The sequence below is a fragment of the Cryptosporidium muris genome, genomic scaffold, assembly GCF_000006515.1.
Source record: "Cryptosporidium muris RN66 scf_1106632373425 genomic scaffold, whole genome shotgun sequence".
Lineage (NCBI taxonomy): Eukaryota > Apicomplexa > Conoidasida > Eucoccidiorida > Cryptosporidiidae > Cryptosporidium > Cryptosporidium muris.
This window is the reverse complement of record NW_002196577.1, coordinates 128,192-151,274: the sequence shown is the minus strand read 5'-3', so window position 1 is coordinate 151,274 and position 23,083 is coordinate 128,192. Positions and strand designations below refer to the sequence as shown.

The window sequence follows — 23,083 nt, the reverse complement described above, 5'->3', positions numbered from 1 at the left end:
TCTTATATTATAATATTTAAATCACTTATTTATGATCATCTTGGTTCATTGTTGACTAAGGCAATGTTCCGTCTTAAAGTACTTACGAAGGGCTTTGTAGAACCGGTCTTACTACGAAGAGTCTCAAGTATAGCTTGATTTTTGCAAGCAACAGAAGAGCTTATAGATGGTCGTTGAGTATTAGTTTGATTAAGTAGATTTGAGGTGTATCTCAATTTTTCATCAGTAAAATTACTATTATTAATATTTATCTTGGGAGAGTTTGATGTTTTAACTGAACTAAGAACAGTTTTTATTGAGGCTGTAGTATTTCTAGATGAAGTAAGTTTATTTGTACTTTTATTAGTCTGTATATTATCTTTGCAAAGTACTTTGGTAGAAACTGAATTGCTTGGATTTATAATAGAAGCTACTTTTTGAGATTGAAGATTATTTGGGATAATTCCAATTGATTGGGGCATTGGGGAAAAAGATCTGCTAGACAAGAAGTGTGGATTGATTTGCTGAACAGAGTACTTAATAGGGACTTGGGAAATTGGTGAAGGATATCTCATACTTAATTTTGTAGGTACTGGATTATTAATAGGATAGTTTGAATTAGTGATTAGAGGTAATTGCAAATGCGGTGCTGGGCTGCAACCTCTGGCCATCCAAGAGTTGCGTACAATATTATTTCCTGATATTGGCCTATTAATAGTATTTGGGGTATGAATTCTTCTTGAGGAAATTGAGTCATTAGAGTTCATTGTCATAACTTTGGGAGTGTAGCACTTAAATGAATCAAATAAAGGTACGTTGTGATTCTTCATGCATAGAGAGGGGCAGCTTGCATCATTAGATTTTGAAACTGTGACTGGAGAGGGGGGAACCACTTCAAAAGAGGACATTCCGAGATTTCCAGAATTAATTCCAAAATAATTAGTTATGTTATTAGTAAATGTATCTAGTGCATCGTTTGACAAAGTATATGGGACTTGGGAGGATTTGTAAAAATTAATAATAGTGTCTAAAGGGAAATTGTCGAAATTAGAATGATCAAGAGAATGTTTGATAACTGGTTTAATTGGAGCTTTCTGAGATCTGACATTCGTAAAGTTAATACCACGAAAGAAGGGATGTTTCATAACCTCTCTAGTACTTTTAAGTCTATTTTGGGGTTCACAAACTAAAGAACATATAAGATCTAGAGCATCTTTAGAATATTTGTGATGTTCTGAGGGTAAATAGAAATACTTGTCCCAATTCATAACCTTTTTTCGTGTGATAAGCGAGTTTTGACCTGGATCTGATAAGGGAGGACCACCAAAAAGCATTTCATATATTATTATTCCGACACTCCATAAATCTGCACTTAAACTATATGGTTCTCCCCTATGTATCTCAGGAGCCATATAATCTGGGGTTCCAGCTTGGAAATTTGGATCATGAACAACTATTGTGGAATTGCAAGACTTTTTGTTGGATACCTTAGGATCTGTTTTAATTATGTTAGTCGGAACTGCCCAAATCTCCGATGTCTGTAATTCATTCGCGACATTTGATACAAAAGGATGCTGTTTATTTTCATTTTTTATGTTTCTTGAGAGTCCAAAATCTACTAATTTTATATGCCCCTTTTCATCTAATAATATATTATCAGGTTTAATATCCCTATGAATATACTCTTGATTATTATGAAGATAATCAAGAGCTAAAATAACCTCAGCTATATAGAATTTCGCTGTATTTTCATCGAAAGTGTGATATTCCATTAAATGACGCATCATATCACCGCCTGGCATATATTCCATCAACATGTAATAAAAATGAGAATCTTCCCAGTAATAATATAATCTGGTAATCCATTCACTCTCAGAACTATACATTAGACTAATTTCAGTGTTGAGCATAAGGCCTGTATTTATTGTAGAGGGATTTATTGTAGAGGGGATGTCTAAAGAAGATAAATAACTGTTATTTATTTTCAAGTTAACATTAGCATCACATGAAAAACTATTCTCATCTGGGTTCTTATTTGATATGAGCTTACTTTTCTTAGCTTGCTTAAGCGCATAAATATGACCTGTTATTTTATCAAATACTAGTCTTACAATAGCATATCCACCCTGACCTATAACTGCAACTGTATGAAAGTCACTAAGGCTCACGCTACTGCGATTAGAAAATATCTGCCTATGAAACGTTACTATTTCAGCTTCACTATCTAGAGTTTCTCCTTTACAAGGGCAGCAGTCTGAAGGAGAATCTTGATAAGTTGTATTTTTAGATTGTTTTTTATTTTTCGAAACATAGTTGTTACTCCCAGTTGAGCTACTAGCTATTTTACTTGTACTTCGTAAAGAACTAGCAGAATTAGGATCAGATATAGAGACCATATTTCGAGTTGCTCTACTGCTGCTTGTATTTGTTGTACTGGGAGTTCTTGAGCTTTGCACTTTAGTTGTACTGACATTGATACTTGAAGAGACAGTCGAACGGTTAGATATACGAGATGTCATGCTAATCTTCAAATAGGATATATTGTAGTATATCTATATTCTGTATAGAGTAGATAGTTTTAAATAGTTCCTTTATATAAAAGATGCAAGCTCGAAGTTAACCACCCCTGAAAAAAAGTCGAGACTGCCGCACAATGAAATAAAAGAATCTACGGAATCACTAAATCCTTATACTAACACCTTTGATAGTCTATAATGATAGTAGTATTCTATTCATTGAATTCTTCTGCAATTAAATATAAGGAATTTCATCCTCTAATTTATCTATGCACACGCTAAATTATTACACACAATACTCATCCCCGCATCTTTCTTGGCGCTATATATATAGATGGTACAAAGCTCGGGAGTCTGCTTTTGACAAGTATTAACTACCTTGAGTAATCTGAGCTTCAAATCAGTAACAAAGAATCAAAAGTATGGAACATCTACTTTAGAATTATGAATAATATAGAATGCGAGAACAAAAATATACAATTTCAAGGCTTACCAGAGCTCCATCAACTGCTTCTATCTGGAGACTTCAATAAATTTCTCAGATCCCTTAAAAGCTTGAATTCCTCATTTTTTCTGGATGAATCTAACCAAAATATACTAACTTTTTCATTATTTCTTTTTGAGAGCCTACTCCAGTGTATACTATGCTCTGGATCGATTTTTGATCATTTGGAAAACATAAAGGATGACATGTTATTTTACTTGAAAGAGAGAAAGAAGTGTGAACTTAATTATACATTCAGGATTACAAACGAAGATGAACGAGGTTTCACTTTGTTACCTTTAGATTATAAACATTCAATTAGAAGTACGTTTCAAGGAAGCAATAGTCCCAATTTCAGTAACACCCAATTACAAGAGGATATGTACAAGGACCCTGTAGTACCACCAAAAGAATTCTTGGAGGTAATAGGATATAAAGAGCCTATTACTCAGGCTGCAATATTTCAATTTCCTTGTGAAGCCTCAGCTGAGGAGCTAATGACTGAAAAGAACTTAATTGATACCTTGCGTCAGCAGTTGATAGATGAATCTTGGACTGATCAACTGAATTCTATCTGCAAATTTCTTACAGAATTATCAAAGATTGTTGTTATTCTAGTAACAAATTACCAGCCAACATACGAAAAGTTTTGTAGTGAGACTAGTGGTATAATATATAAATCTATGAAATTCCCCTTATTCTATTTAGCACTAATGAAAGTTCTATTTGATAAATATCCAATAATGGACAAAACCCAAGAGGAACTTAATCCGAAGGACCCAGGTGATTCTCGTAGACTTATCAATATAATTAGACGAAACAGGTTACCAGGACTGAAAATCATTGAATTCATTTTCAACATATTAACTCCAATGACGGAAGTTCTAGATATTCTTGGTGGAAGCTCAGCCTGGAACTGTAGGGCACAGTATGCTCAGTATTTTCTTCACTTAGCATTTGTATTCGATAATGCAAAATTATTTAAGTTTATAGCTGCTAAAAGTTATATGTTCAGTTACAATATATTTCAATGGGACCTATTGCTGAACTCAATGGCTCAACATATTCCTTTGTTAGATATATTTTTGCATCCGCTTGCTACAGCTATAACGAGATTTCGTGTTATCCGTAGACTTGAGAGTAAGAATAAACCACTGAAAAATGGAAATTCTGAACAAGATGATCCTGATGAAAACTTTGGTATAGAAGAAACTTCATTTGGAGAAAAAGCAAGTATAATCACATTCCCTGTGGAACCACGTTTCTTAACTAATAAAATAATTAAATATGCAAGGTCATTCTATGGAGAAATAGAAGGGAAGAGACTGGAAAGAAGTATACAGTTAGAGTTTAATAACTGGGAATATATGCCTATAAGGCCTGATAGGATACGAAGTAAATTAATAATGCAAATGCAATCGGATGAGTCTAAATTAGATGAATATAGGGCCAAATTAACTGTAAATAATAAGAGGCGTAACAAAACTGCACTATATAGCGTTTTACCTCCTTTGTCTTATCCAATTGAATGTAAGAAGAATTATTCATCTACAAAGGAGATTCCTGGTCAGATATATGCCCAATCATATTACTCTCCTAAAATGGATATACCTGTAGGTACTAAATTGGATTATGGCTTGACTTAAGAAACTATTAATAGCTAAAGATATATAATAATTTTTCAAAGTTAATTATTAGGAGATTTAGATTATATAAGAAATATGAAATATATATTTCATAATTCCAACTAAGTAATAATAAGAACTAATATCAAGTTGCATGTGCACTAATTAGCTACTTCCAACAGTTAATTCGTAATATTAGTAATAATGATTAACTAACACTACCAACAACTTCCCAATTAATTTGTTAACTTCTATATCTACCTAAATCCAACTCTCAAGACTTAAAAATAGATTTCAACATCTTCTTAACTGAGCATTACGGGCACAATAACTCATATATATTAAAGCATTGGTAGATGCTGTTAATGTTCTATTGTCGAGGCTCATAAAGTACTGATTTGCCTGATCAAGTTCATTAACTTCAATGGAGTACTTGTTAGTAAAATAAGATGTCCATTGATGTAGTATTGAATTAATATTAATACAAGTATTTATACTAGATGTATGAAGTTGAAGCGCTCTATTTGAGGGTGTTGATCCTGAGTTTGATATGTTATTAAAGCTGTTAGAAATTTGATATTCATTAGTGGGATTACTTCCAGCACCACTACTGTTACTTATTTTTTGGAGTATGTACTGATTATACTGATCTGATAGACCAACAATACAACTACTATTTTTTGGAGTTAATATAGAAGATTGCGATGGTAATGTAAATAATGATGGTTCTGACGATAGTGTTGAGATTTCTGAGTCGGTATATTCATGGTCATACTGAGGAGTTCTTGGAGTATCATGATCTTCATGACTTTGAGCCCAGTTTGAAAGGAATTGCTCGTTTGAGCATACTGTTTCCTTAGTATTAAATTCTATCCTTTCCTCATCGACCCATACCAGAAAGTTTTTTGAATCTCTTTGATCAGACTCTAATAAATTACTATTAATACTTTTCAGCTCATTATTCACATGGCAATTTATTTTACTATTTTGAGCAATTCTGGTATGTTGGAGTGTTTGCATTAGTTCTGTATACGGAGGACTACCATCACTTCTAATTCTTTTTTCTTGCTCTGATTCATTATCACATAGGGATAGAATCATTGTAATGGGTCTATCCAAAGTGTTTCCTTCATATTTTATATCTGGAAGTTGCAATTTACGATTATATTTCCATATTCTGCACTTTTTGCCATTACTTCGTTTTTTCTCAAATTCTCCAATAGGAGCAAAAGGTTCCTGTCTATGTAAGTTATTCAGCATTCCATAAATTTGGTATATAGGATACTTATCTGTGTTTCTATATACTCTACTATAGGATACCAACTCATCTATAATTTGTCAAACAATAACGAGGAAATAAGCGGCAACAAAGTGTCATTGTGTTAAGCAGACACCTAAAAATATTTAGTAATGTTATTTTATACAACTGTAGATTGAGCTATCAAATAAATAAAGTCACAACAGTACATTCATAAAGCATACTGATGTTATGATTACAAATATATTTAGTTCTGGTTAATTTTTTATTAAAAAAAAAAAAAAAAAAGATACATGCAAAGCCAGTAATACTATATGTATAGCGCATTATTCTTGTCTAAAGATTTCTCCACTTTTTACTAATGAAAATAAAAAGTTTGCAAATGATTAGTATTTACACAGTAGAACCTAATTTAAATATCCCCAGTAAAGTACTATATTGTTTGTTAAGATAGATTTTTTATACTGTAGCAAGCAACAGAAAATACGTAGGTCGTTTATGGGTAGTGATACTGATAGTTGAAAAAGCTTTTGGAAGTTTCCATATGACGCGGTTTTTTTGTAATCTTATAATGCGCCTTAAATAGTGATTTTCCTTTATCCTAAATAGGTAGTGAAGTCTCAAAAGGTGTAGGTAATAACTATTTACCAGTAAAACACTACAGCTTCCCAACAATATATCACTATTACTAATATTCCAAATATAGTTTAAACAGGAGTTCAATATGATATTATTATAGGGGACTTGGTGAACTAGAAGAGTATTTTTTGGACCAAATTGTCTAAATTAAGGAATTCTGATATATCTCATTTTTAGGAGAAATATAGATTTAAATCACAAACTCAGATCCATAGCTATTAGGTGGACAATGTGACCAGATAAAGGTGGTTTGCAGAAACTATACTTTAATTGTAAATACTTGTAATATTATCTTTAGATATAAAGGGATCAGACTTAAAGTGAATATTAAATATATCTACGTCCTATCAACTATCTTAAGTCGTCAATTAATATTTAATGTATATCCATAATCCTAATTTGTAAATTAAGTATTTGATAATATTAAGCTAAACTAAAATATAAGAGGATTCAAATAGGAAATATCATCTTATAGATTAAGGATAGCTGGTTTAAGCTACTAAAGTTTTTTATTAGAGACTTCATCTGTAGTTCATATTTTATTCATAGTACTTGTATACCTCATATTATTTAGATGATCAAATTGCATATATTAATTTTTTATAAATAGTATGGTACTTAACAATTTGACATGTTCTTTATATTAACAGCCAATCAAATGTGTCCTAAATTATATATTGAAGCTTGATTAGTAACATGCATAATGACCCGCTATAATATTTTGCTTGATTTACACAGAATCGTATGTCTATGAAGAAGTTAAGATTGCCTTTAAAGTGAGCTTACTATGATAAAGACATGGAATAAACGCAAATTAATAGAAACTCATGATTATGAAGGACAAGATGAGCTAGTTATGGAAATTTCACTTATTAGGGTTCCAATTATGTCAATGCTGAATGTTGATTCAGGAAAACCTATTACACTTCGTCCCTTTAAGTCTCCAATGTCTGGTCATATTCCTGGATCAAGTGTTGAGAGTCAAAGAATGACACTGGGGTGTAGAATTCCACGTGATTCTCTTTATGGTAATGTTTTGAAAATCCCAAACTTTAAACTATCTCCAAAAATTGGTGAAGATCTCCCAGCTTTATCTGAACATGCACTAATAGATAGGTTGATTTTATGGGAACCTAAAGAAAATGATGGAACACACAAAATTGAAGTAGATAATATCTTAACAAAGTGGCTAAGAGAGCATCAAAGATCAGGGGTTAAATTTATGTTTGAATGCTTGATGGGACTAAGAGCCTTTGAAGGCCATGGATGTATATTAGCAGATGATATGGGACTGGGTAAAACATTACAGTCGATAACAATTTTGTGGACACTTTTAAACCAAGGATTTGATGGTAAACCTGCGGTTAGAAAAGCTGTTGTTGTATGTCCTGCATCTTTAGTTAAAAATTGGGCTTATGAGATAGAGAAATGGTTATTAGGTAAATGTCCTTGCACAGCTGTTGCTGAAAAGGATAGAGAAAAAGTTATTTCAATGTTTGCAGGATTTAAATATGATAGAGTTTCGAGAGTACTTATAGCATCTTATGAAACGTTTAGAATGCATGCCTCTAACCTAGATGGAGTACCTATAGATTTAATTATATGCGATGAAGCTCACAGACTGAAGAATGACAAAACCAAGACTTCTATAGCTATAAATAATTTACCTGCAAAAAAAAGATTGCTTTTAAGTGGCACTCCTATTCAAAATGACTTGATTGAATTCTACTCTCTTGTTTCATTGGCAAATCCTCAAGCTCTCGGAGATGTATCAACATTTCGCAAAATATATGCAAATCCTATTCTAGAAGGACGAGAACCAGATGCTACTGAATACCAACAAGACCTTGCTGCTCAAAGACTTCAAGAACTTTCAAATATAACAAATTTATTTATTCTAAGAAGAGCAAATACACTTCTAGCTAAGGTTTTGCCTCCAAAAATAATACTCAATATTTTTTGTCGCCTAACTCCATTTCAAAGTTACTTGTATAAAAAGTTTTTGAGATCAGCAGCTTGTAGGAAGATGCTTGATACTGAAACATCTTGTGGGAATAGTCGACCAATTGGGCTTACTGGTCAAGTTCTGTCCTCTATTCAATCTCTTATGAAGTTATGCAATCATCCTTCTCTAATTAAACCAAAAAGCTCAGGAAGCTATGGTAGAGGTTTTGAGGGTTGCGAGAAATATTTGGAACAGGCTCAAAGTAAAAGCTATACAAGTGGAGGATTTGGAAGTGGCGTATTATCTAGAAGAAAAGTTGGGAATAATAGGTCAGCTTACGAATCCAGGCCTGATATTAGTGGAAAACTTTACTTGTTATCTAGGCTTCTTTTTCAAATACGCAGAAGTACGGATGATAGAGTTGTCTTAGTGAGTAACTACACCCAAACTTTGGATGTGTTTGAGAGACTTTGTAGAGATCTTCAAGTTCCCTGTGTGAGACTTGACGGATCAACTAGTATTACTAAAAGACACTCTATGGTTAAGATATTCAATGATCCTAACTCTAATAGCTTTGCATTTTTATTATCTTCAAAAGCAGGAGGCTGTGGCATAAATTTGATTGGAGCAAACAGACTTGTCATGTTTGATCCTGACTGGAATCCTGCAAATGATAAGCAGGCTTTGGCTAGAGTTTGGAGAGATGGACAAAAGAAAAACTGTTATATTTATCGTTTTTTTTCTACTGGAACAATTGAGGAGAAGATATACCAAAGACAGTTATGTAAAGATGGACTTAGCGCAATGCTAGTGACAACAAGCGGAGACAACCAATTAAAGGATGCAATTTCTGCTGATTTGGTTCGAGATTTATTTGTCTTAAGAGAAGAAACAATTTCGGATACGCACGAAATGATTCAATGTAGTAGATGCTATACCAATGGACAAACTAACTATATGATCCCTCAGCTTGAAGAGTTAGAGGAAGATAATTTAAATACATGGGCACACTATCACGATGTATTGCAAGTGCCAGATGAAGTGCTAGCGGAAACCTTAGCAGAGTGTCATAGTGAAATGGAAGTAAAAGAAAAAGCTACTGTAAATCCACTTGATCTCCCTCCAGGGTTTCAGCCTGTATCTTTTGTAATGGGGTGTAGAGTCGAGTTACAAGATGTGATCCAGTCTGGGGAAGAAGCAGACAAGGAAAATAAGGATGGGCAGAACGTGAATAATTTAGTAGTTAATGTTTTTGGTCAAAAAACGCAAGTAAAGAAGAAGACTGAATTGACAGATGAATATTCAGAAGAACTTGATAGTGAAAGTGAAAACTTCTGCTCTGATGAGGATATGACTGAACATGATTTGCTGGTGGAAAACATAGACTCTGATGATTAACGGCTATTTAGCAATAGCGCTATATACGCCGCCTTATTTCATTACTGGGAGTAGCTTGCAAGTGCTATGAATTTTAAAAAGTCCAGCAGTATCTACTTTAACTTAGTGCAACTATATCAATAAATTTAAGGAGATGTCAAGTGATTGGTGTACAATTGAAAGTGATCCAGCTGTGTTAACAGAACTTGTTGAGAGGTTCGGGGTTGAAGAAGTCCAGTTTACAGAAGTTTATGAGATTTGTGACTCTGGCATAGAGTCAATTATTAAACAATATGGAAATATATATGGATTAATGTTCTTATTTAAGTATACAGATATTTCCCACGCACAGTTATCTTCTATACCAATAGATACTCCTGCAGGAATGTTCTATGCTCACCAAGTAGTAAACAATGCATGTGCTACTCAGGCAGTACTATCTATACTTCTTAATCGACTTGATATCAATATTGGACCTCATTTAAAGGATCTAAAAGACTTCACACAATCATTTGACCCAAATATGTGTGGTTTAGCAATTGGTAATAGTGATATTTTAAGATCAGCCCACAACTCATTTAAACCTATCTCATCACTAGAATTTGATACAGAAATAAAAGGACATAAAGAAAATGATGCTTTTCACTATATATGCTATGTTCCTTTTAGAAATGCAGTTTATGAAATTGATGGTCTAGCATCTGGTGTTGTGTTACTAGGACATGTTGATAATAATTCCACCATCAATGACGATGCTAACATCTCTACACTTTATAATTCTCCTGAGAATTGGGTCCCTTTAGCGATAAAGGAGATTAGAAGGAGAGTCTCTTTGTATAATACTGATTTTCATAATGAAATCAGATTTAGCTTAATGGCTATAGTCCCTAATGCTCTACTTAGAGCGAAAATTCAACTTTCAAATCTGCTCAAAGAGAAACAAAGGGTTATTTTAAAATTAATGAGTTATGGTGAAGATGTTGACTTTGATACAATTCAAGAATTTGAGGAGGATGAAATACTTACATCTGCAACTCTTGCCGAGCTGCCAAATGATATTCCTTCACTTAAAAGACTATTCGAGAGACTTAGAGACAAATTGACAGAAATAGAACTTACAATAAGAAGTGAAGAGTTAGTAAGACTTAGATGGAGGGAGGAAAATAATAGAAGAAGACATGACTTTTTCCCCTTTGTACTAGCAATGATGAAACATGCCTCAAAAAAAGGTCTCCTTACAAAGAAATTTAAACAGCTTATGTAGAGATACAGTTTATATCAAGCTGAAGATAGCTTAGGAGAAATTCCATACTTCTACAATTGAATATACTCCTAAATATGGACAATTGTTGAGTTTAACCATAAATATATGGACATCTGTATCACTATTTACTCGTACTATCTCTTCCGAATTTATTTTTATATGATCTAATGCAGTATTTATTGTACTACATTCAATATCAAACTCTTTCATTTCTGACTTTATATCCTGCAGTATTGGTACAAACATTGGCAAATTTGCACTTTTTATCTTAGCTACTTGAAATATTACTCGATCCAATTCTTTTAAATAACTCTTAGAGTTTAAATAAACCTTTAAATCTTGATATATTATATTGTGAATTCCGATTTTTGTATCTTCTAGTTGAACTAAACTTTGATATCCCCTACCCAAATTAATACTTGTCCCAATAGTGAAAAGTTGCTGTTTACTTTGGGTAAACCATAGAGCATTGTAACCTTTACGGACTATATTATTATTTACAATGCAAAGAGGATTTACCGGAGTTATTATTTCAGTTACTTTTGTATAACTGACCTCTATTTGGTTGTCAACTTCATTGTAATTTAATTCTATTATTGTTATACATTGCTCCTTACTTATTGGAGTGCATTCCGTCGTTAGTTTGTTAAGTGGTAGTGGAGCTTTAAATATTAATTTTTGTAACTCATTTAAAATTTTTGCTGTCCCCCATAAGAACTCATTAAAATATATATTGGATTCATAGCACTTCTCCAAATTTGGATTATCTGAATCTTCTAATACCCTACATATGTCTTTCAAAAACTTCAATCCAGCTTTTTGACTGTTTACTGATATAGTTTTTACCCAAGACTTATAAAGTAGAGAGAACAGAACAAAAGTTTTAATTATTAAAAGTGCTTCTACTTTCCATTGAGAGCATTTCATAACCACAGTCCTCAAAGAAAATATTTCCCCACTAGCAAAGTTTAAATATATATCAATAAAAAATAATTCTCTAGTTATTAATCCTAAATAATCCCTTTTTTCACTAATTTTATACTTTATAATGCAGCCATAAATTTCATCTATTCTTGATAGAAGTTTGTTTAAATTGTTCTATCCCGGTTTGACAAATTCCTATGCATGCTAGTACATGCAATAATATTTCTAGAATTTTGTATCTGTACCCAACCTCAACTTAGCTATCAAAAAAGAGTACCTGTATTTAAAAAAAATTTCCATACCCTTGTACACTTTTCACTATGGAATATGGGGTTAGACTATAGACTTTTTACTCTAAAAAAAAGTCTAGACCTATTTTTAAGACATTGAAAACTAGCTAGTTCAACTCCTGAAAAGTTCTGACTAAATGAAAGCAATTTCATGTTAGATTCTTCTAACAAGGAAAATTCAGCAGTAACACAAATTGGTAGAAAAAGTTTATTGTACAAATTTATTAAAAAGTTAAAAGAACCAACAAATCAGTTGAAATCAGCAACTCCATCAGAAACATCTGAGTCAGAAGAACTCAACTCAACTATTTCATCTCCATCTATTTACAACTCCTTAAATTTCTCACCTATATACCAAGAATCAGAGGAATACGAAAAATTAGGAAGTGTAATAACAGATAGTAAGAAATTCGATACAGAGAAATCAAGGACAGTTTCACAAAAAAACACTGCAAATCAAGCTACATTTATAGAAAGTAAATATCTACAGCCAAATTCTACATCTAAAAAGCCAATATCTAAATCGCTAGAAAAACTATACGCCTCACCTAAAAATTACAGGAACATATATCCAATGTTTAGCCCATATCAAGCTTGCGAAACTCTAGTCAATTGTAATTTAACCTCACTTTGTCCGAGAACAATGTGTATATGTATGTACAATATATGCCCTAATCAAAATTACTCCATAGCATCAGAGGTTAAACCATGGTCCGATCAATTGGCATGTAAAACATGTTTCGGAAGAAGTCAACAAAATATGTTAATGATGGCAAGGAACAAAGTCCAATGCAAATATCATTGTCAGGGTTCTAGTCAAGCAATTCCTTATCGTCTTCCACCAGCAATAAGGTTTAATTTTTGTAACAGCTCTAATGGGAATCTCAATTGTTACAACTCATCAAATTCATTTTCAACATGCTGCAATATATGCAATAGTTGCAGATTTTGCAGATCAAATAGCTTGAACAATTGCTGTATAGTATATAGTCAATGAAAGTATAATCTCTACTCGTTAATTTCAGCAAAAATATTATACTTTCTAAAATTTTAAGCTAACAAAGTTTATATCAAACTGACTAAACTCAAAATTTCCTCAATAGGTGCAACATCGGCCGGAGTTTCTCCATCATAGTTCTTAATTGTCAAATCAGCACCATATTTCTTAAGTATTCTTATACATTCAAGCTGTTCTGCAATACAGGATATATGTACTGGAGTGTCTCCAAAAGAGTCTTGAGCATTAGGATCTGCACCGTAATACAGAAGAATTTCACAAATCTCAACACACCCTCTGTCACACGCATAATGTATAACAGGAGTTCCATCTAGGCAGATCAGGCTGGACAATGTTGGAAAATATCTTAAAACTTTACTAATTAGCTTGATATTATTATTAGTTACCTGAGTAAAAAATGCAGCAGAAACAAGAGGTGAGTTTATATCAATATCAGAGTCAATTAAGTTATTTAGTATATAAATACTCTGCTTATTAAATCTTTCCTCTGATTCATATAAAACTGAATCCTTAATAGGTGTGGAAACACCCTTAACAAATAATATTTCATGAATCTTACCATTGTATGACGGTTCTTCCCATTTAGGGTTTTTCTTGCATATGAGTTCAATATATTTATCAGCCGCATGCTCAGGTTTCATACCACGTAATGCACTCCACGCTTTAGATTTTGCTTTATCCTTCATACTGAAAACGGAGAGAAGTGATGTACTAGTAGTGATACAATCTCCAACTGTTGCTTGTTTATAAAAGCCGTAAAGTTCAAGTAGTTCATCATTTGTAAAGTCGGCAACATGATTAGCACAATATTCAGCTGCTAAAGCAAAGCGTCCATTTTTATTTAGCATATCAGTCATGACTTGATATTATTATATTATCGAGACAATGAAAGGTAAAAATATTTAGTAGTTACCTAAATGAATTATTTGTTCAATAATGTATTGCTATACCGCTTATTAAATATACTAGTAGTAATAATATATCTTGCCTTATAACTAAATAATTCAACCGCCTAAATGGGCACAATAAAGCATTAACTGTAATAATAGAAGGAATTACGAGGAAATACCTAATGGCCAAATAAAGTGTTTTGAATAAGAGGTTATGCTGAACTTAAAATTATTTCGTTAAAACTCAACTTTTTTGGGAAGTCTATTAATCTAGAAGCCATTAGTGCATTATTCACAGCACTATCTTTATAATTAATCCAATTATAGATATTCTAAGAGACTGAATAATTTGAAACAGCAATTGTAAGCCCATTTTGAAGAGTTTCAGTGAACTTCTTGATGGCATTCGTAATATCATCATCAGCATCTTGTCGAAGCTTAGTCGCCGAAATTAGAGCACTTTGGATACCTTTAAGTTCTTGTTTAATAAATATACTAAATTGATTATTAGGATTACAAGAATTAAGTTTTGGATTGTTTTCGAAACTTTTATTGAAGTTCTGAATCTCACTTTGAATCTTCACATGAGACGTATTGTCAGATAATTTTGTTATTTCTTGATTTATACTGTTAACAAGGTTACTCTTATACTCGTTCACCTTTATAAACACTCCAGTTATTCTGTCGATACATTGATAATAAGATCTTATATCTTCTTTTATATTGTTGATAGTATGATCTACTGATTCAAAATTCGTCTTTTTAACTTGAACAATTCTGTACTCATGCAGTTTCTTCTCAACAGCCTCACAACGGTTCAACAACCCTTCCATAGTTCCCATAATAGTTTCAATACGCTGTAAAACTTTGACAGTGATATTATGAATGATTTTATTACCTATTTCCTCAGTGCTGCGTTGTATTTCTTGAATACTTGATTTTCTATTCGATATAGAGTCTTGTAGTTCAGACCTAATTGAATCTTGTAAACTCACAATTTCTGACAAACGAACATTATAAATATCCATAATATACTTGAAACTTTCTGTAAGATATCTTGATAGCCACTCTAAGTAAAAGCTTTCTTATGCTTGGTAGCCTACAACGTTGCGAGAAAAAATGCGCCACACACTACTACATGGTATAACAAAAGTATAATCTACACTGAAGGAGCTATTATTTGACTACATATTTTTAAGCTTCAAAATGAAAATTTAGAAAAGAACTGGGTAAATAATAGATAAAGTATTTAAATATACTCCAAGTGAATGATATAAAATTTATGCAATATGCTGAGAGTCAACCTAAACATATCTTTTTTTTTGCAAATAATTGTATAGTTTGATATCATAAATATATCAAACAAGTTCAAATAATTGTTAAAACTCTAAGTCAATTAAGGAATTATTTGTGGTCTGTGTATTTTCCTGTTGGCTATATTTTCTGGGTTGTATACCTTTAATGGACAAGTTACCAAACAATTTACTTACTGAACAATTTACTCCTTTCTTAAAAATATTATCATCCTTAGATGTTAAATCTAAGAGATCTTCTGATTTATCAGGAAATTCACTTGAGAATTGAGGTGTATTTGATTTATTTAGTAACTGCTGCAGTTGTTGAGATTTTCTATAACACATTGGGTGATAGTCTTCGTTAATGGATTTTAGTAATTCAATAAAATTCGAGTCATTATTAAACACATACTCTATTAAAGCTGTTTTACTTAGTTCATTCATCTCAAGTAATGCAGTATAAAGACATAATATTCGATATACAACTTTCCATTCGATTGAAGATTCTATATATAATTCTAGTCTTTCATGCAACTTGGATATCACCACACAAATATCCAACTTGACAGATTTTTGGACATATTCTTGTAATAGTTCATGTGATGGAGCCACTTTTAAGCCATATGGTGAGCAAAAACTATCAATCAAATTCTTTTCAAGTATATTTGGAATTGAAGTTAGTTTCGCCTCAGTAAATTCTGGTGATTTGAAAGAACTTAGACACTTAGAGGATTGAGTTGTAGATGGTGTCTCCCAAATACCTCTCGAATCTTTGATATTAGTTAATGGTGGTTTAAATTCACTTGATGAACTCATAGCAGTTTGCTGGAAAGTTGAGGAATCTTTTCTACTATGTGACACAGGGAATTTATTACTGAAATTCGAAGCACTCCCACTAAACTCTTGATTACTATTAGCAGATTTACAATATTTTGAAAAGCTATCAATCATCTTGCTTGGTATTACTTTCAGTATAACATCTGATAAGTCTCCTATTACCTGCCCAAAGTTACCACTTTGAGTATTGACAAGTATTGAATTTCCAATTTGGGAAATGTTATGAATCGTGAAGTTATTTTTAACATTATTACTGGATTCAATCTTTGAAGTGTAGTAGCCATAACTAGAAAGATATCTATTATCACTATTAATTCCACCGATATCTCTTGAGAAGTAATGATTTCCAAATCCCTCAATTCTCCTACTTAAATTCTTTATTCTAACAGATTCATTGCTATTCATATGATTTCTATCGTTGGGCTTAGCATGCTCATTTGCTAATACTGAGTTATTATAGTTAGAATTAACTTTTTTGTATATACTATTACTATTGCTAGTGCCACTATTATAGATTAAATTTAGACAGCTACATGCCTCTTCTCTAACTAATTCAGATAAAGAATCTCCATATAGAGGATCTATTGGTCCACGATAATTCTGACATAGTCTAATTTGATGTATATGACGTTGTACAATATGACGAAATTCAGGGCTTCCACGATCACAAATATGCTTAATAATACGTAAAGATTTAAATTTAGTTGTTGGATCATCCTTCTTTAATTTGCGCATTAAATAGTCTACCAAAAAACTACATCCATCTATTTGGTTAAAGCTGGAATTCGCCAATTCATTTAGGACATATCCCGATGGAGATGCTGTATCTGGTTGAAAAACGGATTGCAGTAGCCCTTTATCCATTTTGAAGTATACAATTTTATTATATTGTTACCTTGCTCCATTAAATACAAGCCGAAATCTTTCGCCTTTGTACTACTCTCACACAAAGCCAGAAAACCCCGCCATTATCAGGGGCGGTAACTCCTCACAAAACATCTTTATAATAAAATATACCCTAGTAAATATATACTACAAATATCTGACATAAGCTAACTAAATCACACCTTCATAGTGAATTCTCTTTATAATTTTGGAATTCATAATAGTTGGATATTGACTTAAGAAGGAACTAAAAGATTATTCATTGTAATAGCTAGGTGACTATTTTTCCCCCTATAATTTAATAAGTAGTCATCTTATTTAATAATACACTTTATATAGATTTTAAAAAAAGAACTCTACACAACTTTTGAAATCAAAAAATTTTGTTGCGCATATTTCTTGTCTTATAGCTATTATTTAGAATGTAACCCGTTATCCCATGTACAATGAAGTAAATAAAGGTGGTAATGATGACTATAAATATCCCAACCCAAGATATCATTATATAATTGGGTGGTAATAAGTTCTGAGCCTTTAGTGTATGTCTAAACCTCCAACATAAAAGTGACTCTGTAAACACAATTGCAATGAGTACCCAACATTGAATCCCAACTTTGTCGGAATTATTGCTCGTATTAGTTACAAATTCATACAGCTCCCTTGTTGCCGCTGCACCACATATAGCAACACATATAGTTCGTAATGCCAAAATCCAGTGACTTACAGGTAGTAGTAATTCAGCTTTAATAAAAAAATAGTTCAAATCAATTAATTGCACAATGATCGTCAACAATAAAAATGTCATAAATCCCTTCATATTAGAAAGAGTCTTAGGCCATTTATATTCTGTCCATGTATATATACCAAACTTGCTCCATAGGTCAATAACCATGTATAATATATCTTTTTTAGGTTTTTTATTGTTAAATATTGAATTTTCACTGCTACTTCCCACCTCCCTATACTTACTTCTTAAATTTGAGAAAAGAAAGTTGGTATTATCAGTAAAATCAGAAAGGTTCTTTGTCGTTTTAGAAGTTGCTCCAACAATTGATATATCTGATTTCATACTTGTATCATCTAATTTATTAAAAGATCCCAAGCTATAACTACTATGCCAGTTATATTGATACAATTTAATCTTCCTAATAAAGATATTCCCAGCAATTATGCCGAGAAAGTTACAACCAAATATGTCAAGTATCAAGTGGTCCCACCAACATTCGTGAAAGTTTGGTAATATATGTTTAAATGTTAACTCGAGACATTCAAAGAATATAGAATTAAACCATAGTAAGAAGTTATCTCTAAGAATTAATGTCTTTACAAACCATCCAAAAAAGTGTGCAAAAGCAAAGAAATCCAAACGCTGTCTTACATTATAAAGTATACCATTAGACCAATCCAATAAACTGCATGACCCCTCAGTATAATTAACCTCTACAGTTGACTTATCCAAGCTGAAATCAATATTCCTAAGAGCAGACAAAATACTCTCAACATCTTGAAACAATAGAAAAACTAAGAATGATAAGTACAATATTGATAAACCGAGTAAAAATCTCCAGAAAATTGGATGAGGTCTTCTCATTATACCATCTGGTAACTGTAGAATAGCAAATACGAGGAAAAATATTACCGAACCATATATTCCTAAAATTATTCTTTGCCTTGTGCTTATTATATATATAGAAAATATATATCCATTGTCCACTAGTTCTGAAAACATCCATAACGAAATAAGTGTAATGCACAGTACCAAAAGTGAATGTGACTGGGTATTCATAATTACAGGAGGCAAAGAAGCACCCACTTGCGGAGATACATATATTGAATCACCTTTAAGTGTTTGTGCACTCGTTTCTGGCATTTAATTATTGACTTTATCGCTAAAGAGTAGAAAAATTTTATATATTAGTTGCAATTTCAGGACAGATGTACCAGTTGGAAAAATATCTCCGCAATAAGTAATTAAAGTGCCAATAAACTAAATCCCAAGTTAATATCAGTGACTGTCTACAAGATCGTTATTCTTCAACATTGATGACTCACCATTACGTCTCTTAAAGTCAAAATTGGACTACTTGAGCGCACTATCTGTAAATCCAATATTTAAGGTAGTGTCGCTTAGTAACTTTTATAAGAGAGTACACAGTGATAGAAAATAACCCAAATCCTGCATTCTAAAGTCTATATTCAAACTTTTTTATATAAATATTGTACCCTATATAGAAATTCCTAAGTTTTAGTTTACATAATACTTCCAATTAGAAACACTTCTTTCATAAATTTACAAACCAACCCCATACTATTGGGATTTAACTTATACTATATATAGCAGTGATCCATTTGTATTCGGTTTTATGAGCTATCTTTGAATAGGAATTTTTATTGAGAATGAGTCATCAAGTTTAATATTCAGTGTCTTGGCAATCTGTAATTTTTGGGAGATATGATGAATCTTGAAATTATTCTTATCAGCTCCTGTTATCGAAATTGCTAATTTATGATCTTTGAAGAATGTCCATGCTATTGGTTCGAGAGTTATCTGTACATCAATTGTGTCACCTACTTTCTCGAGTGGTCTATAATAATCCTTTATTAATGGGCGCACAACTTTAATAGGTGAACCATCTGGAATATTATTCAATATATCTTTTGGCATTTCTACATGTCTATGACCTATCTGTGCAAGCCCTTCTGTTACATACTTTATTGTTCCGTCTGGAAATATATCTTCTAAATATACATATATTGGTGCATCATAACCATCCAAAAGTTGTACTGAAAATGTAAGCCAAACACTTCCAGCTAATTTAAGTGCTGTTTTGAATGGTTTTGTTATAAATCGAATATGTTGGTTATTATTTTGGCTATGTAATCGTTCTCCAGCATGCCAAATCTGCTTTCCCTTCTTGTTGTATGTAACTGTAACACGAAAAGGATGCAATGCTATCATCCATCTTGACCTATGTTCCGATATATAGTTATCATTTACCTTTAACTGAATATATCTAGGAGAATTAACTCGGCCTTGTTTCAAATAATTACTTAAGATATATGACAATGGTACAATATTCGTTTTTCTGGCTTTACTATTAAATGATTTATTGCTATCAACAATGGAACTAGGCTGATCAATTCCAAGGTGAATATATTTAGTATCATCTGGAGGAAACTTATTTGTACTGTACCACTTCTCTTCTCCAATTTGAAAATAATGAATATTATCATCATCCTGAGACCAACAAATTCCTTTTAAAATACAATCCATAAATCTCACTAAATCATAATATAGTGAGGCTTCGAAACAAGATTTTTGCTTGCCATAAGGAGAGCAGTTACTACGCCCTGAATGTGTCCATGGCCCCATTACCAACTTATAAATTGGTTTCTTACCTGTTATTGTGTCATTTCCACTATATTTAATATTGCTGAATTTTAGTGAAGAATCGATTAATGCATCATAAAACTGTAAGACACCCCTTGTATTTGCTGAATCACAATAACCTGTCGTTAGATAAACACTAACACCCTTCCTTCCAAGTATATGTGCAGTTTCAACTGTATTTCCAAGACTTTCAGCACTAATAAATGTCCCATCATCAAGCATAACAGGTTCGTCTATGTGACGATACTTTTTTATCGTTTTTGACATATCCCAATTTTTCTTATGTATCTCTAAGGCTTGTCTTTTTGTATGCGCATAACCCTGAACTGGAGAGACATTTCCCAAAACTAGAACAAATGCAAGAATTAGTTTAAATGGGTAATATGATACAGACTTTAAGAAATGCCACAATGGACTACCATATTGCTCAAATGAATGAGTTAGGCTACTATAATCTTCAACAAAAGACTTGCAAATGACACCTCCAGGCTCAACCAATTCTGTAATTACATTCATTGGCGAATATAATGCAAAAACCGCATCTACAAGAACTTGCGAATTATTTGTAAAGTTCATTGATATACTTGATAATCCCTTATTATCATCTCCAAGTATATCTATTGTTGAAGAGGCCGTCTTTAGTGCAGCCATTCCATCATAGCTAATTCCCCCAATTCCAACTTTTCCATTGCTCCAGGGTTGTTTTTTAATCCACTCAACTATTTTTGGGAAGTCATCAACCTCCTTTTTTGAAAAATCAACAACCCTATAACCAGTACTTGCTCCCGTACCTCTAGTATCAAGTACAACAACTACATAATTATTTGGTATAAATGTTTGTGTTATTTGCCATGACCAGATATTCATTGACACTGAACGTGGTTCACCCCACAATGAAAATAAAGTGAATGGCCAATGTATATTCATGCGTCGGTTATATCTTGTTATGTCAACAACAGTAGGTAGAGACTTATACTTGAAATAGTTTCTTGGTAAATATACATCTATTGCAATTTTAACTCCATCCCTCATCAAAATATAGTCACTATAAAATAATGGAGGATAGCTTGAGCTAGCAGAAGCCCTAAAATCACCAAAGTGCATAGTTCCACTTGAACTTTTGATATGCATGATATCTTTTGTATCAAATTTATACCAATGATGATCATTCCCATTGCAAGAATTGTATGGTCCCAACATTCCTTCTCGCATTAAAGGTAATCCTGTATTTATTAGAATAGTTAAATATGTCACTAAAGCAGTAAAATCAAACCAGTGTACATACAAAAATATCATTTTAAGCGATATTACAAATCCATTAAAGTCAACAATAATTCCGAACAAATAAAATATCCAATGGCAAAATATACAATCCCATCCTTTGAAATCATCATATTTGTACTTGTCCTTAGCTAAAGAAAACCAAATATCTGGTACAAACAATCCCTTTGAATTCAAACTTTCATGAGCAATATACTGACTTAAGCCTATAAAAATTATTATTAGCAATGAAATACCAAAAATCCGCATCAAAATTGTGGAAACTATTACAGATATCTCATTAAAGTTTGGAGTACTTTTAATGTTACTACATGTACGTCTTATATATTTTCCTGTAAAATATGTAAATATATACACTAAACATGCTATATAGCAGGAATCCATAATACTGGAAGTTAATCCATTAGGTATAATGTGTCTAACATAATAATATTCGTATATATTACCAGCATGCATATCTTTATGAGCACTATATATTGCAGGATATATATTTAAAATGCTTATATGATAAATTATATATAATGTCAATGCACTGCTGAACTCTTTTATATGCCTCAAGAATCTCTTGAATCTTTTCAGTATATTTTTCCTGTAACCCAATGAAGTCTCAATTTTGTCATCTAGTAGCAAATGTTTCCTTTCAACCGGTAAAATGTCTATAGGAGTACCAGAAAAGATTGAGTTCACAGAAAAACTGAAAGCTGTGTCTGAATCGCTAGCACAGCAAGTGTCCATTAAATCAGATTGGGTATCTAAATTTCCACTGCACAATCCTGATGAAGATGGTGTCTGTATATTTGATATTTCCCAACTACCTTCTATGTTTCTATGGTTACCCAAGGATCCTGGATTATTTTCTGTAATATAATTCGAATTATTTATTGGTACATCACTTTCCTTGTAGATAGTTTCGGAAGGACTGAGAGTCATCTGTATAGTTACCTGGAGCCAACTTGCTCCCTTTATTTATGCTGTTTACCAGTATTTAAAACCTAAAATTTATCAATGAAGCTTATTGCTTCTTTAATTTGTATTAGAATTTTTATTTATTACTATTCAAATATAAACAAGATGGTCCGTCCATTTACGTAGGCTTTTTTTTATAGGATATGGAAATCACTTGCCGTTTTCCTACAAAAAACGATCAGACATACATCCAGGTATTTTATTTTTATAATTTCAGTT

The 23,083-nt window shown here is 32.2% G+C and overlaps 12 protein-coding genes across 12 annotated transcripts, besides 4 other annotated features; 4 read left to right on the top strand and 8 right to left on the bottom strand.

The window, feature by feature from the left end:
• Positions 1 to 22: part of a sequence feature (AT_rich) that runs on past the window's edge.
• Positions 23 to 35: 13 nt separating this feature from the next.
• On the bottom strand, positions 36 to 2,498 carry CMU_035940 (protein kinase domain-containing protein; the record flags this gene model as incomplete). The annotated part of the gene is made up of 1 exon (XM_002141734.1): positions 36 to 2,498. One exon carries the CDS (start codon positions 2,496 to 2,498, stop codon positions 36 to 38), a length of 2,463 nt encoding a protein of 820 aa, XP_002141770.1.
• Positions 2,499 to 2,939: 441 nt separating this feature from the next.
• On the top strand, positions 2,940 to 4,625 carry CMU_035930 (uncharacterized protein; the record flags this gene model as incomplete). The annotated part of the gene is made up of 1 exon (XM_002141733.1): positions 2,940 to 4,625. One exon carries the CDS (start codon positions 2,940 to 2,942, stop codon positions 4,623 to 4,625), a length of 1,686 nt encoding a protein of 561 aa, XP_002141769.1.
• A 273-nt stretch (positions 4,626 to 4,898) lies between these two features.
• On the bottom strand, positions 4,899 to 5,864 carry CMU_035920 (uncharacterized protein; the record flags this gene model as incomplete). Its single annotated transcript, XM_002141732.1, has 1 exon — positions 4,899 to 5,864. The coding sequence occupies one exon, from the start codon at positions 5,862 to 5,864 to the stop codon at positions 4,899 to 4,901; it is 966 nt and encodes a 321-aa protein (XP_002141768.1).
• Positions 5,865 to 6,119: 255 nt separating this feature from the next.
• Positions 6,120 to 6,150: a sequence feature (AT_rich).
• Positions 6,151 to 7,088: 938 nt separating this feature from the next.
• Positions 7,089 to 7,110: a sequence feature (AT_rich).
• A 178-nt stretch (positions 7,111 to 7,288) lies between these two features.
• CMU_035910 (SNF2 family N-terminal domain-containing protein) lies at positions 7,289 to 9,844 on the top strand (the record flags this gene model as incomplete). The annotated part of the gene is made up of 1 exon (XM_002141731.1): positions 7,289 to 9,844. One exon carries the CDS (start codon positions 7,289 to 7,291, stop codon positions 9,842 to 9,844), a length of 2,556 nt encoding a protein of 851 aa, XP_002141767.1.
• A 133-nt stretch (positions 9,845 to 9,977) lies between these two features.
• On the top strand, positions 9,978 to 11,087 carry CMU_035900 (ubiquitin carboxyl-terminal hydrolase, family 1 protein, putative; the record flags this gene model as incomplete). Its single annotated transcript, XM_002141730.1, has 1 exon — positions 9,978 to 11,087. One exon carries the CDS (start codon positions 9,978 to 9,980, stop codon positions 11,085 to 11,087), a length of 1,110 nt encoding a protein of 369 aa, XP_002141766.1.
• A 30-nt stretch (positions 11,088 to 11,117) lies between these two features.
• On the bottom strand, positions 11,118 to 12,014 carry CMU_035890 (uncharacterized protein; the record flags this gene model as incomplete). The annotated part of the gene is made up of 1 exon (XM_002141729.1): positions 11,118 to 12,014. The coding sequence occupies one exon, from the start codon at positions 12,012 to 12,014 to the stop codon at positions 11,118 to 11,120; it is 897 nt and encodes a 298-aa protein (XP_002141765.1).
• Positions 12,015 to 12,054: 40 nt separating this feature from the next.
• Positions 12,055 to 12,082: a sequence feature (AT_rich).
• Positions 12,083 to 12,452: 370 nt separating this feature from the next.
• On the top strand, positions 12,453 to 13,298 carry CMU_035880 (uncharacterized protein; the record flags this gene model as incomplete). The annotated part of the gene is made up of 1 exon (XM_002141728.1): positions 12,453 to 13,298. The coding sequence occupies one exon, from the start codon at positions 12,453 to 12,455 to the stop codon at positions 13,296 to 13,298; it is 846 nt and encodes a 281-aa protein (XP_002141764.1).
• Positions 13,299 to 13,366: 68 nt separating this feature from the next.
• On the bottom strand, positions 13,367 to 14,176 carry CMU_035870 (acyl-CoA binding protein, putative; the record flags this gene model as incomplete). Its single annotated transcript, XM_002141727.1, has 1 exon — positions 13,367 to 14,176. The coding sequence occupies one exon, from the start codon at positions 14,174 to 14,176 to the stop codon at positions 13,367 to 13,369; it is 810 nt and encodes a 269-aa protein (XP_002141763.1).
• A 365-nt stretch (positions 14,177 to 14,541) lies between these two features.
• CMU_035860 (uncharacterized protein) lies at positions 14,542 to 15,237 on the bottom strand (the record flags this gene model as incomplete). The annotated part of the gene is made up of 1 exon (XM_002141726.1): positions 14,542 to 15,237. The coding sequence occupies one exon, from the start codon at positions 15,235 to 15,237 to the stop codon at positions 14,542 to 14,544; it is 696 nt and encodes a 231-aa protein (XP_002141762.1).
• Positions 15,238 to 15,588: 351 nt separating this feature from the next.
• Positions 15,589 to 17,205, bottom strand: CMU_035850 (uncharacterized protein; the record flags this gene model as incomplete). Its single annotated transcript, XM_002141725.1, has 1 exon — positions 15,589 to 17,205. One exon carries the CDS (start codon positions 17,203 to 17,205, stop codon positions 15,589 to 15,591), a length of 1,617 nt encoding a protein of 538 aa, XP_002141761.1.
• A 394-nt stretch (positions 17,206 to 17,599) lies between these two features.
• On the bottom strand, positions 17,600 to 19,096 carry CMU_035840 (phosphatidyl serine synthase family protein; the record flags this gene model as incomplete). The annotated part of the gene is made up of 1 exon (XM_002141724.1): positions 17,600 to 19,096. The coding sequence occupies one exon, from the start codon at positions 19,094 to 19,096 to the stop codon at positions 17,600 to 17,602; it is 1,497 nt and encodes a 498-aa protein (XP_002141760.1).
• Positions 19,097 to 19,594: 498 nt separating this feature from the next.
• Positions 19,595 to 22,828, bottom strand: CMU_035830 (X-Pro dipeptidyl-peptidase S15 family protein; the record flags this gene model as incomplete). The annotated part of the gene is made up of 1 exon (XM_002141723.1): positions 19,595 to 22,828. The coding sequence occupies one exon, from the start codon at positions 22,826 to 22,828 to the stop codon at positions 19,595 to 19,597; it is 3,234 nt and encodes a 1,077-aa protein (XP_002141759.1).
• Positions 22,829 to 23,083: the final 255 nt, after the last annotated feature.